General features: G+C 33.4%; 1 protein-coding gene across 5 annotated transcripts in view; it reads right to left on the bottom strand.

Moving 5' to 3' along the window:
- The window catches only part of eya (eya transcriptional coactivator and phosphatase 2), a 702,296-nt gene that overhangs the window by 675,930 nt on the left and 10,535 nt on the right, over positions 1 to 15,831 (bottom strand). For all 5 annotated transcript variants that reach the window (XM_081744300.1, XM_081744325.1, XM_081744316.1 and 2 more), the window contains exons 2-3: positions 15,697 to 15,822; positions 4,554 to 6,035 (exon numbers count right to left, since the gene is read on the bottom strand). In XM_081744300.1, coding sequence (XP_081600426.1) covers positions 4,554 to 5,810 — 1,257 coding nt within the window. In that variant the 5' untranslated portion in view covers positions 5,811 to 6,035; positions 15,697 to 15,822. The remainder of the gene's footprint in view (positions 1 to 4,553; positions 6,036 to 15,696; positions 15,823 to 15,831) is intronic.

The raw sequence follows: 15,831 nt of genomic DNA, 5'->3' as shown, positions 1-15,831 counted from the left end.
TTTCACTGTATTACATTTTTTCTTTTTCTTTTTTCTTTTTCTTTTTTTCTTTTCTTTTTCTTTTTTTTGAGTAAAAGTCAAATTGTTTATGTAAAATATATATATATATATATATATATATATATATAAATTGGATCGACATCATCGACCTCTTGTTCGCGTTCATGTATAAGCAATTCAATTCTTCCTACTTTCTTTTGTATTTCATTTTGAAGGATGAATATAAGTTGAACATTTCTTTTCGATACCAAAGCTGTTTGACCAATGTCAACAAATATCGCACAAACAAACAACAAAATCGCAACTTATTTTATCCTCAGCAAAGGCATATTGCTTCTTTCGTGTTTGATTCCCAAATTGAGGTTAAAGCTGTAATACGTGATATCGTATTTTCCTCGATTTGAGTTTTTATTCTGTAAGTAAAGCAATACACTTTAACCTCTTCTTCCTTTTTATTATCCAATTCCTACTTTATATTGAAGTACAAGTAACTCCTACGTCAAGCCTAGCGTATTGTGCTATATCAATGGTCTCTTTAGCGTTTTATTTTTCTAATAAAAGTTACGGTTTGAAAGAGTGTAGCAATTGCCTCCCAAACTATTTCACCCATAGATTTCAGGTCACAGTGGAAAGCATCATTATGGAGATTATACATATCTATTATCTATCCTAAAAGTTTTCCGTTAATTTCTACACGTTCTTATATTCGGAACAGTTCGGATTCCATTTTTAGGAGAAATTGGTTAAAATAAATAAATAAATAAAAATCACTGGAACCTGAACGGTATAACAATAACATTTTTGAAGCCTCTCAGCAGTTAGTTTTGCAAAATGTAAAATAAATACCTGATACACATTAAATATGAGAAATTAGCTAAATTACATGTTAACAAATCATAAACAAAACAAACAAAAAAAAATCCAGAAAAGTGGATAATAGACGTTTTGAAATTGGGCAACTAAACTGAGATCGCCATACGCTGCCCATGCTGATACTTTCCTTCTTCTTTTCTTACCAAGTATAGAGATTATGAATCAGTGAATGCCATATTTTGTTCAATCCACCTTTCTCTTCATGTAACTTCTTCTTGTATACTGTTTGAGATTTCTTCAAGTTTGAATTAGAGTTTTCATCAAGTGAAACTATAAAGGTTCCGAAAACAGTGTAGAAGTTGTTACATCAAAATCTTCTAAACTATGCTCTGATTAAGCATCTGGATATATCAGATAATGGGTGCTGGAAGTGTCTCTCCAACAATTCACCACCTGACAATTTAACTTACTAAATACAGACCTCTTCTATTATATTATCACAAGTATTTTGATATTGCTAGCCGCTAAATTTTGAACGGAGATGTTTCGAAGCACTACAATCTCCCGATATTTTCTTCAACATAATAATTGTCCAGTAAAATACTAATGATTAACTGACATATTTTTTTCTTTCTCTAACACATTCGATCATATCCCTTGCAACATAACTTCTCAACAGTCTCTAACCAGTTTCTTTTTCTGTTTTCAACTATTTCCAGTGTTTATAATTTACTGCACCCAAATGTACTTTAAATGTACAAAACTATTTTAGCAGTCTCTGTAGCCCTCATCAGTAGGTCTGGGAAGCTCACAAGAGAATGACGAGGTTTAAATTCTTGTTAATGTAAATCCCTTATATGAAACCTTCACTTTAGCCAAGGTTAAAGTTTCGGTCAAGTAGGCATTGTTCCGAGTCTGACTTTTAAACATTTTCTTAATAAACGAGACGGAAAAACATACATTGCCCTCTTAGAAGCGTAGAGAACAACCACAAATTACATATAGTATGTTCAAACATAATTATTTTAGGTTTACCAATGTGACTATAGATTTTTTACATTACGTTCTGTACTCTTTAAGAGTACTTTTAGTTATTATTATTCCTTTTATAAACAAATAAATTATACTTATTTGGTAGCTACTTATTTCTAAATAGTAAGGCACAAACCTAGAAGATTAAAGGACTTTTATGGTCTCCCCTCGCCCCCCGTTTTTACATTTATCAGTTTCCTTCCGTAATCTTTTAGTACTTACAAATTATTATTTAAGAATGCAGTCAATGTAGTTCGTTATTGGGAAGTTGGACATCTAAACTTATGACGTCAACATTGATTTTGTAAACAATGTAAAATATCTTGCCAGTTAGCACAAACATTCCAGTAAATAGCATTTTTTAACTTTCAAAACGAATATGGAGAAAAATTTTAAAGTAACTCGTTCATATGAACGAATTTTCGACAAAAAAGTGAAAAAAGAAATCATAAAATAAACTTCCTAACATACGCGTACATTTACTTATCTTTTATTATTGAGTACATTTCCCTTAAGATTAAAATTCCAGTTTCGTGATATTTTTACACGATCATGAAGCGAGTTCTAGTTTCATCAAACACGAAATAACTATTCTGGTTATATAATCATTCAGAAATTATTGCTACGAGTGAGTTGAACGATTTCTAAACATTGCTGCAAAACAGGGTGGTTCCGTTGATTGCGGGGTCTGGGGTAAAAGTATGAATAAATACAGGTTTATTCGATTTAAAAAGTACCAATAAAGCTTTTTACTTTGTTTTTTCAGGACTGAAGGCATTGTAGAGCACGTTACATATGCTTGCACGCCTCTGTGTCGAGACATAGGATGTGATGACGTCATAAATTTAAAAAAGATATTTTTTGTTGTGCCTATTTTTATTATTTTTTGGCGGGCCTACATTTTGCATTCAGAAGACTGAAATTCTACACACTCGTTCAGTGCACCCTTAGTATTTTTCAGATGATTTTAGATCTCTGCGTGAAAACAGGGGGTCCAGAGGGGCAAAAATGTATTTTTAAAAAAAAAAAAAAAAAAAAAAGGTCACTTTTAACAAAAAATAGCTTTCCTGACGATTTTCCCGCCTCAGATGGAGATATATGAATGGTACCATCTGAAAGGCTGTTCTCTTCTGAAGAGAATGATGTACGAACCATGATCTTAGGATAAATAGGGATGCCTTAGGAAACTGTTACCTAAGATTCTGTTTTATACGGGAATCTGGGGTATTTGGGGTTATTATTTTTCGCGGGCTTACTTTTGCATCAAGAAGTTTGAAATTTTGGTCACTCACTCACTGCACCCCTTAGTATTTTTCAGATTTGTTTCAGATCTTTGCCTTTAAACAGAGGTGGTACAGAGGAATAAAAGTAAAAAAGGGGATATTCCTTAATAGAAAATCTCTTTTTTCGTGATTTTCCAGCCCCAGATAGCCTACACGATGGAGACATTTGAATGGTGCCGTTTGAAACTCTGTATTATTGTGAAGAGAGTAATGTAAAAATCATGATTCTAGGATAAATAGGGATGTCTGAGGAAAATTTTTATATTACATCCGAGTCATCTGGGGGTATTGTGGGGATGTTCTTAGCTTATTGTTAAATATTTTTCCCACCCTTACTATTCAAGATAGAAGCTTGAAATTTTGTACACATTCAGTATACCCTTGGTATTTCCCAGTTGATTTTGAGATCTATGCGTTAACACAGGGGAGTCCAGAGGGGATGAAAATTTAAAAAAAAAAAAAAAAAAAGAAAAGAAAAAATCAGAAAAAATCCCGACTTCTCTCAAAATTTTCCGCTTCAGGGACATGATAGGGAAAATGTAAATGTTACCGTTTTAAAGGCTGTTCTATTCTGAAAAGAACGAGGTAAGAACCATGATCCTATGATAAATAGGGATGATGCTTGACTGAAAGTCTATAATTTACCCCCCCAAAAAAAGCCATAATTTAAAATTAAGAAACACTGTTTGGGATTGATATAGGTTAACGATTGGGGATTAATTCAAAATTCAACCCCAATATTTTCACTTAAATGGCATAATTGGCATTTAATACTAATTCGTAATGTTTTTCTTCAGTTCGCGACTTGTATTATACGAGAGAAAGATTTGATTTAAATAAAAAAATCGATTTAAATAAAAAAAATCATCAAAAATGATTTTTTTAAAAAAAAAATCATGATTTTTTTCTACTCTGATCCTCGGTATGGATTCATGTTTATAATTATGTTTTGCGACCTACATTTAAATATAACCAATGTGAAATACTGTTCCAAAATTTTACTGAACCGAACCGATTTCTCAATGTTTTCAAGAATTAACTCTCAGGACTTTCAAATATTTCCCAATATCATCTAGCAATACTTTCAAAGGTCTTAAAAATGAAGTACATACAATCTAGCAATACTTTTAAAGGTCTTAAAAATGAAGTATTATGTCCAGGATTTCCAAGCTGATGAGAAATATGCTAATTTTTTTCGTCGATTTACGAATTTTACTTTTTTTTGGGGGGGGGAGGGTGGGCTGGCGGGTAAAGCTGGCCAAAGGTCTCTTCCCTTTTTCTTTCTTTTCCTTACGTTGTAATCAACAGATAAATTTTCGACTCATACCTCACTTGTCTATCGTCATTGTCGCCCCTTATTAGTGTATTAGCCAATATATAACCAGATCAGGGACATCGATTGAAAACAATTTGTTAGGTACTTACCTGATCGTCAGGATCACGACGAACGGAATTCCTGAACTCTTCTAGCTTACGGCGTAAATATTCTATAGCTTCCGACATATCTTCCTTCTTATCTTGTTCGTTTGCACTTTGTTCAGCAATGTTTTTAGAACTATCACTATCATTATGTCCACTATCTGGCGGTTCTTCACGAAATCTTCTTTTAACTGGATTTTCATTTCCGGCGTCGCGTTTTCTGTCCCTTTCCGGAGTTTCCCTAAATCTTCTTTTTCGAGTTTCTGAGTCAGAATCTTTTTTAGGGTATCTTTCACGAGATTTGAATCCCGGACTATCTTCCCTGAACCGTCTTTTGTTGTTACTACTACTACTCTCAGTATCACCTCTACGTTTTCGATTCCTATATTCGTTTCTCGACGACTCGCGTTCAGTTCTCTCGCGACTAATATTTCTTCCATATCTAGATCTCCTACTATTGTCGCTACCATGATCATCCTTAAACCTAAGATTACGTTCTTCACTTCTATTAGATCTTGATTTTTCTCTAAATTTATCACTATTATGCCTTTCAGGGCTCTGTTTGGAGTGTTTTTCTTTACTTTTATCATAATGTACTAATTCATCTCTGGCTGTCCTTGTTGAGTGATCATCGTCAACCGTTCTTCTACGTTCATCATCTTTGGCTTCCACTTGATATCTCCTATTCTCTCGATTCTCTTCATAATTGTCATTTCTGGATCGTTTAACATTTTCATTACTCGTAGACGCACCATCATCATCGAATCTTCTAAAACTCTCACCGCCGTATCTTTTCCTACTGTCATATCTACGAGGAGATTGTTCATATCGCCTATTATAATGGAAGTTGTCCCTGAAACTTCTATCATCTCTAAATGTATCTTGACTAAATCCTCTTGAGGAATTGCCCCTAAACGAATCATACTGCCTTTTTTCATAATTTGGGTACATTGCAGGTTCGTCAGTATATCTATTATAAACATCACTGTAAAGCGAATCATTTTCCAATCTATCTCTATTAAAACTTTCAGATGGTCTTGATTCACTGTACGGATCCTGAAACCGATAATTATCGTCTCGCAAAGTTCTATCCGCTAGATAGTGATTTCTAAATTGTTCACTACTGCCCATCCTATTTTCACCTATATTTTCTGTCCTAAATAAATATTCATGAGTATTCCGTTCATACAATGAGTCACCTTCCACTGAAGTCCTATCGTACATTTCTTTTCTGCTTTGTCCACTATAACCACTTAAATTCATTGTACTATAACAATATATAACCACGTTAATATAGAAAACGTTATTCGTTGTTGTATACTGAACAATAACTAGAGTAAACTTGTTTCAAACTGATATTTTCTTGATAACTTGAAGTTTATAGATTCTTCTTTCTTTTGCCAAATAATAAGTCATCTGCATACGTCACAGGATTACACTGCAATTCTGGATTTACCAACCACTGGACTCATCTCTATATACAGCATTCTGTGAAAGAACGAAAATGATTATATAAAATTTTAAACATAATATTTTAGTAAATAAGTTGAAGTACAGAACGGCAAAGTAAACATATTTTTATTTTATTTTAAAGAAGATCCAATACATAACACGATGGAAGGTGGTTAAATTCAGTCTCTTAAAAAGACCTGAATTATACGATGCAGTTTCAATAGCCAATAGCCATGGCCTCATGGACTCGTGTATTTGCTATTGAAAAATTTTGTTAAAAGGGTGGAAGCGATAAACTTTAAACTGTTGCTTAGCGCATTTTCCGTAAACAATTAGTAAGTTCGGAGTAATAGTGACCGTGATTTAGAAAAAAAGAAAGAAAAAAATCTGATCTTCCTGCGTCTATACGTGTGCCTGAAATCGCAGAACAGAAGCATCATTTGGGGAGGTAGGGGACAACTGTCTCTTCCCTGGGTTTGAGAATCACGTTTTTTAAAATATTCTATGCTAAAATAATACTAATAAAAAAAGTGAAACTCTTTTGTAACTGGCCAATCTTGGCCCCCCTGGCAAAATCTTAAATAACGCAACTGACGTGGAGGGATAGAAAGAATATTGTCGAATATTCAGGAGAGACAGCATGAATACGTACAAAAATAAATTCTAGTTTTGCGTTTCACAGCTATCTCCCGTAAACTAAAAGGGACGAGTGATTTCTGAAAGCGAATGAATGAAATTGGTGGAATAAAAATGAAGGAGAATCACGAAAAAACTCACGGAGACGATGTTGTCCACTACCAACTCACATGGTCTGGAATCGAATAAGAGATCCTTCTCCCCAACGGCGAGCTCTCTACACTTAGGTCACCGTGTCTTCATGCACAAAAAAAAAAATCCTTGCATTGTATTTGAGGCGCCTAGTATCAAAATCCACCACATCCATTTCGCTTAGTTTCGAGTAATCTTACAAAACGTGCAGTGAAGCTACACCACACAAAGTGCCATATTTGAACTAGTTTTTAGTATGAAATATTAACAGGGTGTTTACTAAAATTCCAAAATGAAATTTCGTGACTTTTTCTTTACCAAACCATAAATTTTCGTAACATTCTCAAGAGGGAATTTAGAAGTGTTTTGCTAGCGATTTGGTAGCAACAAAATTTTCCAGTCTGTACTTATATTTGTATAGATGCAAAAAATAGTGACCCAAAATCTAAATTATTGATGCAAAAAATAGTGATTTTCATTACCGTTTTTTGATTTCGTGACATTCGTGACTTTCGTGACCGATAGGCACTCTGATTAAGCTCTTAAACTAAATTCTGTTTCCATGGAATTCCTTTAGATCAAACATATACCAATCGATATATAGCTCAATTTCGGTAAAAAAATAAATAAATAAAATAAATAAATAAATAAATAAAAAATAAAAAAAAAATCGATTTGGTGACTTTTGATACTAGGCGCCTCATTTGGTTTCTATTTTAAAAATATACATTGTAACAAATTTCTATTTATGTAAGTAAAATTATTTCACTTGAGCATCAATCAACTTATTGTTATTTGAAAAATATATGATTTTTCTGTAAACCCTCTATAATAATGTTCATATTACATACTTACCCTTCCCAAGAGAAATTTGTTAATTTCTCGTATAGCCCTATTTGTCCAAATAGGCGACCATCGTCGAGGAATATAGGCTAAAGAGGGTATTTTAGATATGTATTCGTTAGAGATGATGAATGTTTTTTTGTCCTGCTTTCCTTGCTTTTGAATTAAGATGATGAAAAGTGATTGTGCAAGTTCATATGAATCGTTTTTATCTAAAGTGATATATTAGAATCTTACTGCTTAAATAAAATTACATATTTATTCCATATTTTATTTATATTTCTATAATCTCTATTAAATTTTGGTTCTTCATTCTGACGAAATAAACTTCCACAATATGCCTTTCAATTTGTGATTTTGATTTGTGTGGTATTTTAAGTTTAGTCCGTCTCCTTGAGATAAACTGTAAGTTATATATTTTATTCCTTTTAAATGGTAACGGACAACTGTCATCTATAAATGATGAAATATTTACATTTGAAGATCATCTCTCTTCGTTTTGATGTTTTATAATCATAAGGTTAAATTAGAAATACTTGTCTATTAAGGCCATATTAATTATTCATTTACTTATTTATACATATTTCTGGGCATTACCAGCATCTACAGTCTTAACCCTTCATTTATGAGGAATGACGTCCCTCAGCAAGCACACAATCCTGCGAAAGAAAGGACGAAGAAGGAATATACTGCAATCTGTGTGTTAAGTACCATTCCGGCATTTGCCTGGTGTAAAGAGGAAAACCCAGGAGAAACTTCACTACTGATGGCTAGACTGAAAAAGCGGTTACAGCTTTTCAACCGAGTGTCCCCACCGGAATCGAGAGCGTTAGCGACTAAGCAACGAAGGACTACATTAATTATTATTTTTATTAATTATTTATTATTAATATCCGCTAGTTATGCTAACTCCACATTTTTTATAGTGTCTGCTAAGGAGTACGTTACATTTTAAATTTGAGATCTTTGTCTATTATCTATTAACCGCCACATCAGCTACTCCTTAAATACATACACTATGCCTATTTTTAGCATTACAGGTAAAGAACCAAACGTTCATTTGCAGAAATCTCCGCTAGAATTCTTTCTTTTGTAATAAGGACATTGATATTATTATGCCAGTATATTAATCTAGTGACGCAGTTTCGAAAGTTACACTATTTCTTTCATATCCCACGATGAACGCTGAGAACACTTTTGCCAGAAACCCATACATCTACAAGTCAACATTAGATAATATTAGTCTCCTACTTTTGCTATGTACAAAGTATAAAAAAGGCTAACATAGTAAGTCAATTGAGCAGAACCACTTAACCAAATGTCTTTTCATATTCTTTCTTATAAAATATAAATTGTGAAGCAAACGAACATTCTCATTTTACACTATTCCTGGCCAGTGATGAAAATTTTCCGATTCATGAAAACATAATCCGCTTATTCCTACATCGTTGTTTAGCCGTGATGTGAGGTGGAAAATTTTCTTCTATATCTTTCCGGAAAAACTTCCGTTCTAAACAAATTGTTAAAAAGTAAAAGATCGTTTAAAGAATCTGAAAATTTTCATGGCTCAGACAATTTTCAGTACTATGTAGGAACAAGTGAAACAATTTTTCATGAACCGAAATATTTTCTGTCTTTATGGAAAAATTGAAAAACTTTCCATGAGTCGAAAAACTTTCATCCTTTTTAAGCAAAAAGTGAAACAACTTTTTGTGAATCGGAAAGTTTCATTGCTCTGTAGAAACAAGTGAAATGAATTTTCATTGATCGGAAAATTTTCATTGCGATGTAAAAACGAGTGGAAAAACTTTCATTAGCCAGACAGTTTTGGATATTACGTATAATGATGTTAGGTGGAAATTTTTCCATTATATTTATCTGCACATTGAGATATAAAATTCAATTCCTGTAGAGGAAAATTAAACAGCAACAAATTATAATTTTCTAATTAGCTTTCGGGAACCAGAAAATTTTCTAATATTTGAAGTTGGAAAGTAAAAATTTAGACAGTGTTTCTCTTTCTCTCTCTCTCTGTGTGTGTGTGTGGGGGGGGGGGGGGTGCGTGCGTGAAGTGCAGGGAACATATATCGAGTTCGTAGAGAACAAATATCCCATTCCAATATTTAAAATTTAACAAGAAATCGAAAACAAACCTTTGTGAATTTATCAATTATTTGAAAAACAGAAAATTCTACTATTTCTTCACATATAGGCCTGCCTATGTAATGAAATAACTACATAAAAGTTCCTTATGAAGATTATTTTTGTAACAGAAAATAAGAAGAAATGCTTTAATTTTATTGTGCTTAGCTCGTAAATCATAATTTCAATATTAGAATTTTGTATAATCAACACCTTAGAGCAGATATTTGTATTGTAAAACTACCTTTATTATGTATAAAAATGTATTGAAAATAATGACGATTCGATAGAACAAGAACATACATATATAAAGAAGAAATATGTTTTTATTTTGTAAATTAAAATGAAATTACTTGTTGCTTTTAGAACGAAGCGCTAATAGTGCACCTTTTTACGTTTCTTTTATTATTTTATTGCAAGAACAACTATACAAATCAGCTTCCTTATTAGTTATATTTCACTTTCTCTTCTGAATGAATATATGAATAAATAAATGTTTATTTTCGGAAAATGGTCAGTATTTGTTTTCGTGAGTTACTTAAGCTCGAATTTTGGATAGTCAAAAATTTACAGTAGGCACTTTATATTATCTCTACTTATTTATAAATGTTGCAGTATGTAAATCTAGAAAAGTAGTAAAGCTATGAGAAAACTTCGTCTTCCGCGTATTAAACTGACGAAATATAATTTTGTGAGATCAAAGGTGGATTCTGAGGGGAGAACGCATTAAAGTTTTAGAAACATTTTTGAAGAAATGAAGAATCGTTAGATTTTCACTCCATGAAACTTTTTAAGACAATATTTATTACCAATAAATTTTACGGCTAACCAATGATGTACGAATAAGTGAAGTATGTTTTTATGAATCGGAAAATATTCATCACTTCTAATAAATTTAAATTTTAAATAATAGAATGGGATATTTGTACTCTACGAACTCGATGTACGTTCTCGGCACTTTACATATATATACACACACACAGGCAGAGAGTTGAATTGAGTTGATTTTGAGTTTAACGTCCCTTTCAGCAGCAAGGCTATATGAGACGGGACCAACTGATTAACGTGGAATCTGAACTACATGATCTCCCGCCGGGAATCGAAGCAGGTCTCCCATGCCAAAGGCGGATATGTTAACCGCTTAGCAACGAAGGAGCTCACAGAGGGAGAGAGAGAGAGAGAGAAACACTATGTAAATTTTTACTTCTCAACTTGAAATATTAGAAAATTTTTCGGTTCCCGAAAGCTAATTGGAAAACTATAATTTGTTGCTGACTAACTTTCCTCTACAGAAATTCAATTTTGTAGCTCAATGTGCAGTTAAATATAGTGGAAAATTTTCCACCTAACATCACTATATATAATATCCAAAATTGTCCAGCTTATGAAAAGTTTTTTCCACTTGTTTCTACATCGTAATGAAAATTTTCCGATCTATGAATTTTTCTTTCACTTTTTTCTACAGAGCAATAAAACTTTCCGATTCACAAAAAGTTGTTTTACTTTTTGCTTTGAAATGATGAAAATTTTCCGACCTATACATAGTTTTACAGTTTTTCCATAGAAGACAGAAAATATTTCGATTCATGAAAAATTGTTTCGCTTGTTCCTACATAGTACTGAAAATTGTCTGAGCCATGAAAATTTTTAGTTTCTTTAAATGATCTTTCACATTTTAACATTTCTATACGGTGCCTTCCATTTCAACTCAGGCAAAAAAAAGTAAAATTGTACCATCACCATCTCAGATATTGTTGAAACTTTTTTTATAGCAACTACACATGTTTTTAAGAGACCCATATTTTTTTGTTTTGTCGAAAAAAATTTTCCCGCCAAGTAATGGGCCATCAAAGACGGGGAGTACAATTTATGAATTGTAAAAGACATGGAAAATGGTCAACTTCGGAACCCCACCATTCAGCTATGGAAACAGGTAGAGATATAATTCTTGTTGTGGTATGTACATAGGGATATAAATAAACTATATTTTATTGTACTTCGGTTTGCGCATGCGTACCTTTCTGTACATAAATTAACAAATGAACGTTAATTTATCTGAAAAGTCGAAGTTTGCGAATTTTTTTCGAGCACTTCCGGTTCGAATTTTAAAATTCTGTTTTCACGGTTGGTAAGACCTAGTTATCTGCTTTCCGAAAAAAAAAAATTGTATCGCTTCTGTGTGCAACAGTTTTGTCGCAAAAAATTCGAGAAATTGTAAAATTCTCAAAAATCGCCATTTTTGGGCGCCATTTTCTCGAAAACACCATCTTTTAAAATTCTGAAATTTTGTCAGATGATTTAGCTTTACATGAATAATAAACACACCAAATACCATTCTCGACCAATGCTTCATGAATTAACTACAGCCTTTTGAAGTTAGCAAAGTTTCGTTAACTTTGATATCACAGTTAGCAACACTGGAAACAATAAAAATGCAATGATTTGATGATATTTGTGGTTCACATTAATTAAATGAAGAATAAAATATTTTCCTGACTGTTTTTTTTATTATTTTGATCAAAAAAGCGCTCTGAAATAGTAAAATTATTCCTCCTCCCCTTCTCCGTTTTTTTAAAAACGAATTAATCTGAGATGGGAATTACGATTACGAAACACACAAATTTTAAGTTCACTTACTTAAAATGGTCTTCGGAAGCAAAATTTCACTATTTTTTTTTTTCACATGGACCAATCATTTGCTTGCTTGGTGTCTTCTTCGCTAATAGCAGTAGTACACTCACAACTCGTCCAGAGGTGGATCCAAGGAGTCGATCGCCCTCCCAGAAGAAACTTTCTTATTTTATATATAAATAAAACCCATTCCAGAGTTTGGAGCTCTTAAAAGTAGCTCTAAGTAGCAGTATTACATCCCCCCAGAAGTTCGTCCTGGATCCGCTCCTGCGTAGCACATTGTCGATAATCACAAAACACTTATTTTCACTTCTCTTATGCTCTTCTGGAAACCTATATCCTGCTGAAAGTCCATGTGGAAGCATAAACAGCACTTCAACTGTACGTAATTCATGATTTATTCATAATTTTGCTACACACCACTGGTTATTATAAGTATATGCAAGGGCACCGATCCTGGGGGGGGGGGGACCGGAGCCCCCAAAGCTGATGTGGGCCCTTTATTATATTTATGCATATACAATATTTGACCTAATTTGAATGCAATTTGTCTTAAAATCCTCATATATATATACCTTCTGCATCTCAATCCCCCCCCTCAATCTACTGAGAAATCGGCGCCTTTGAGCATATGTATGTAACAAAAGTTCTTTTTTGCTGACTTCTTAAATCTACACTTTGAATTGCAGAAGCTCGATTTTGGGGGAAGCATGAAGTTAGTTTATGTTGATTCGTTACTGCCATAAAAATTTCGCCATTTTCCGAAAGCCAAAGGTGACTTCGTTGAATACCAGTTACCGGTCACATACTTTCCCATTCTTGCTTTTTTTTTTCTTCTGGAAGCTGTCGAATTCAGTTCCAGCCAACAAAACGAGGGTAATACCCGGAGTTTATACTTGCACTATACTCGCGAATTCTTCTGCGGTTTTAATACTGTGTACCTGTTTTTGCCTAAGGTTATGCCGCGTTGCCACATTCTTTACAATCCCCCCCCCCAATACTGTCGCAGAGACCCTAGCATGGCCGGTTTCACTGCAAAACCACTGCTTTATCGGACCTGTCTGCATCTCGAACATCTAAAAGCGATTTTTGAAGTGGGATGCAGCACCATCATAAATCACTGACACGGTTTGGGAAATTGTAGACACTTATTTCCACGTATTCGAACCTTTTTCTATAACCTATATTTTCGCTTTTCTTCGAGTATTTTTAGAATCTTGTCTATGGCTATGAGTACCTGAGCCGAATGGTGTGTTTTGTCGTCGCTTATTACAACAAAACTGTCAGTTGTTCCATATTCCGGTGATATAACTGAATTTCACTTTGCAGAATAACAGTCCAATTTTCAACGAAGTCCATATGAAGTAAAATAGAATTTGTATCTTGAAATTTTATACGATGCTTTCGGTAGCAATTAATTCTCTTTGGATTTTCTTGATGTAGTCATGAATTACAAGTCTTACAGTTAAACCAGCAATGTATGATACGAAAACGGAAAGTGGCACAGTTTTTTGTTTAACGAGATCATTGTTTTCCCATATGGCGTACGTAACACTTTCATTTTCAGCAGGATCAAAGACTCCACACTTATTCCTTTCATTCCAGGACATTCACTACATTCTTGAAGAAGACAGCTGTCTTTTTCAGCGGATCATACTACTAAAGGAAATAGATCACTCATGACAGCTTCAATACAGGTTGCACCTTTGATTTGTTGCAACGCAGTAGCAGATAACTTAAAATTTGCACAATACACACACACACACACACACTTCCCTAGCAGGTTGCGGACTGACCCACTTTAGTCGAATATTATAAAATTCCGAGTGACCCATTCTTATGCTGAGATTGTTCTGTTTAAAAGAAAGTCCGTAAATTTCTTTGATGGAACGCGTAAGAAATTGTTTGGATTTTTTAAAAAACTTTTTGTCCTTTTTCGATCACTGTAATGGCATCGCACTTAATTGAGACTTTGTCTGGATCATTCCAAGTCATCATTGAGGTAATAGTTCAGCCTTTTATATAGATCATCAGAATTTATTGGATGGCCATTTTAAGTAAACTTAAAATTTGTGTGTTTCGTAATCGTAATTTCCATTTTAGATTACTTCGATTTAAGAAAACGGACGAGTAAGGGGGGGGGGGGGCTCCAGAGAGCATTTTTGATCAAAATGATAAAAAACAGTCAGGAAAACCTTTTATTCTTCATTTAATTAATGTGAACCACAAATATCATCAAATCATTGCATTTTTATTGTTTCCAGTGTTGCTAACTGTGATATCAAAGTTAACGAAACTTCGCTAACTTCAAAAGGCTGTAGTTAATTCATGAAGCATTGGTCGAGAATGGTATTTGGTGTGTTTATTATTCATGTAAAGGTAAACCATCTGACAAAATTTCAGAATTTTAAAAGATGGTGTTTTCGAGAAAATGGCGCCCAAAAATGGCGATTTTTGAGAATTTTACAATTTCTCGAATATTTTGCGACAAAACGGTTGCACACAGAAGCGATACAAATTTTTTTTCGGAAAGCAGGTAACTAGGTCTTACCAACCGTGAAAACAGAATTTTAAAATTCGAACCGGAAGTGCTCGAAAAAAATTCGCAAACTTCGACTTTTCAGATAAATTAACGTTCATTTGTTAATTTATGTACAAAAAGATACGCATGCGCAAACCGAAGTACAATAAAATATAGTTTATTTATATCCCTATGTACATACCACAACAAGAATTATATCTCTACCTGTCTCCATAGCTGAATGGTGGGGCTCCGAAGTTGACCATTTTCCATGTCTTTTACAATTCATAAATTGTACTCCCCGTCTTTGATGGCCCATTACTTGGCGGGAAAATTTTTTTCGACAAAACAAAAAAATATGGGTCTCTTAAAAACATGTCTAGTTGCTATAAAAAAAGTTTCAACAATATCTGAGATGGTGATGGTACATGCTCTGCCTGAATTGAGATGGAAGGCACCATACATGAATTCAACCAATTTTATGATTACTGAGCAATTGTTACTTGATTACTGATATTTTTTCGGAACGGAAATTTTCCGAAATGGAAAATTTTCCACCTCACATCCCTATTCCTGGCACCATACAGGAAAAAGTAATAGAAAACAATAACTTTAAAATAAAATATATCGTAGTTTAATACTAAATGTCATCATTATTTAAAAAAAATGCATTAATCCTTTATGTTATCTCAAGTGTTCTAGTATAATATGAACAGTAAACAATCCCTTTAAAGGATTAACAAATATTTCATTGACAACGACTTATTTATTTATTTTCTATCCATTGCTTACCTTTCGACTCCTTACGAAAATGAGTTTGCATGCTAACAAAATGGTAAAATTGAATTAAGTACGCATCCTCCTCCCTTTTGTGTTCACGAAGATGTTAGATAGTGTGCTGCTTTTCACCTTCTACGCCTAGAAATA

This window comes from Thermobia domestica, chromosome 2, assembly GCF_964235325.1.
Source record: "Thermobia domestica chromosome 2, izTheDome1.hap1.1, whole genome shotgun sequence".
Lineage (NCBI taxonomy): Eukaryota > Metazoa > Arthropoda > Insecta > Zygentoma > Lepismatidae > Thermobia > Thermobia domestica.
Note: the sequence above shows the minus strand (reverse complement) of the source record. Positions and strands in the feature narration are given on the sequence as shown.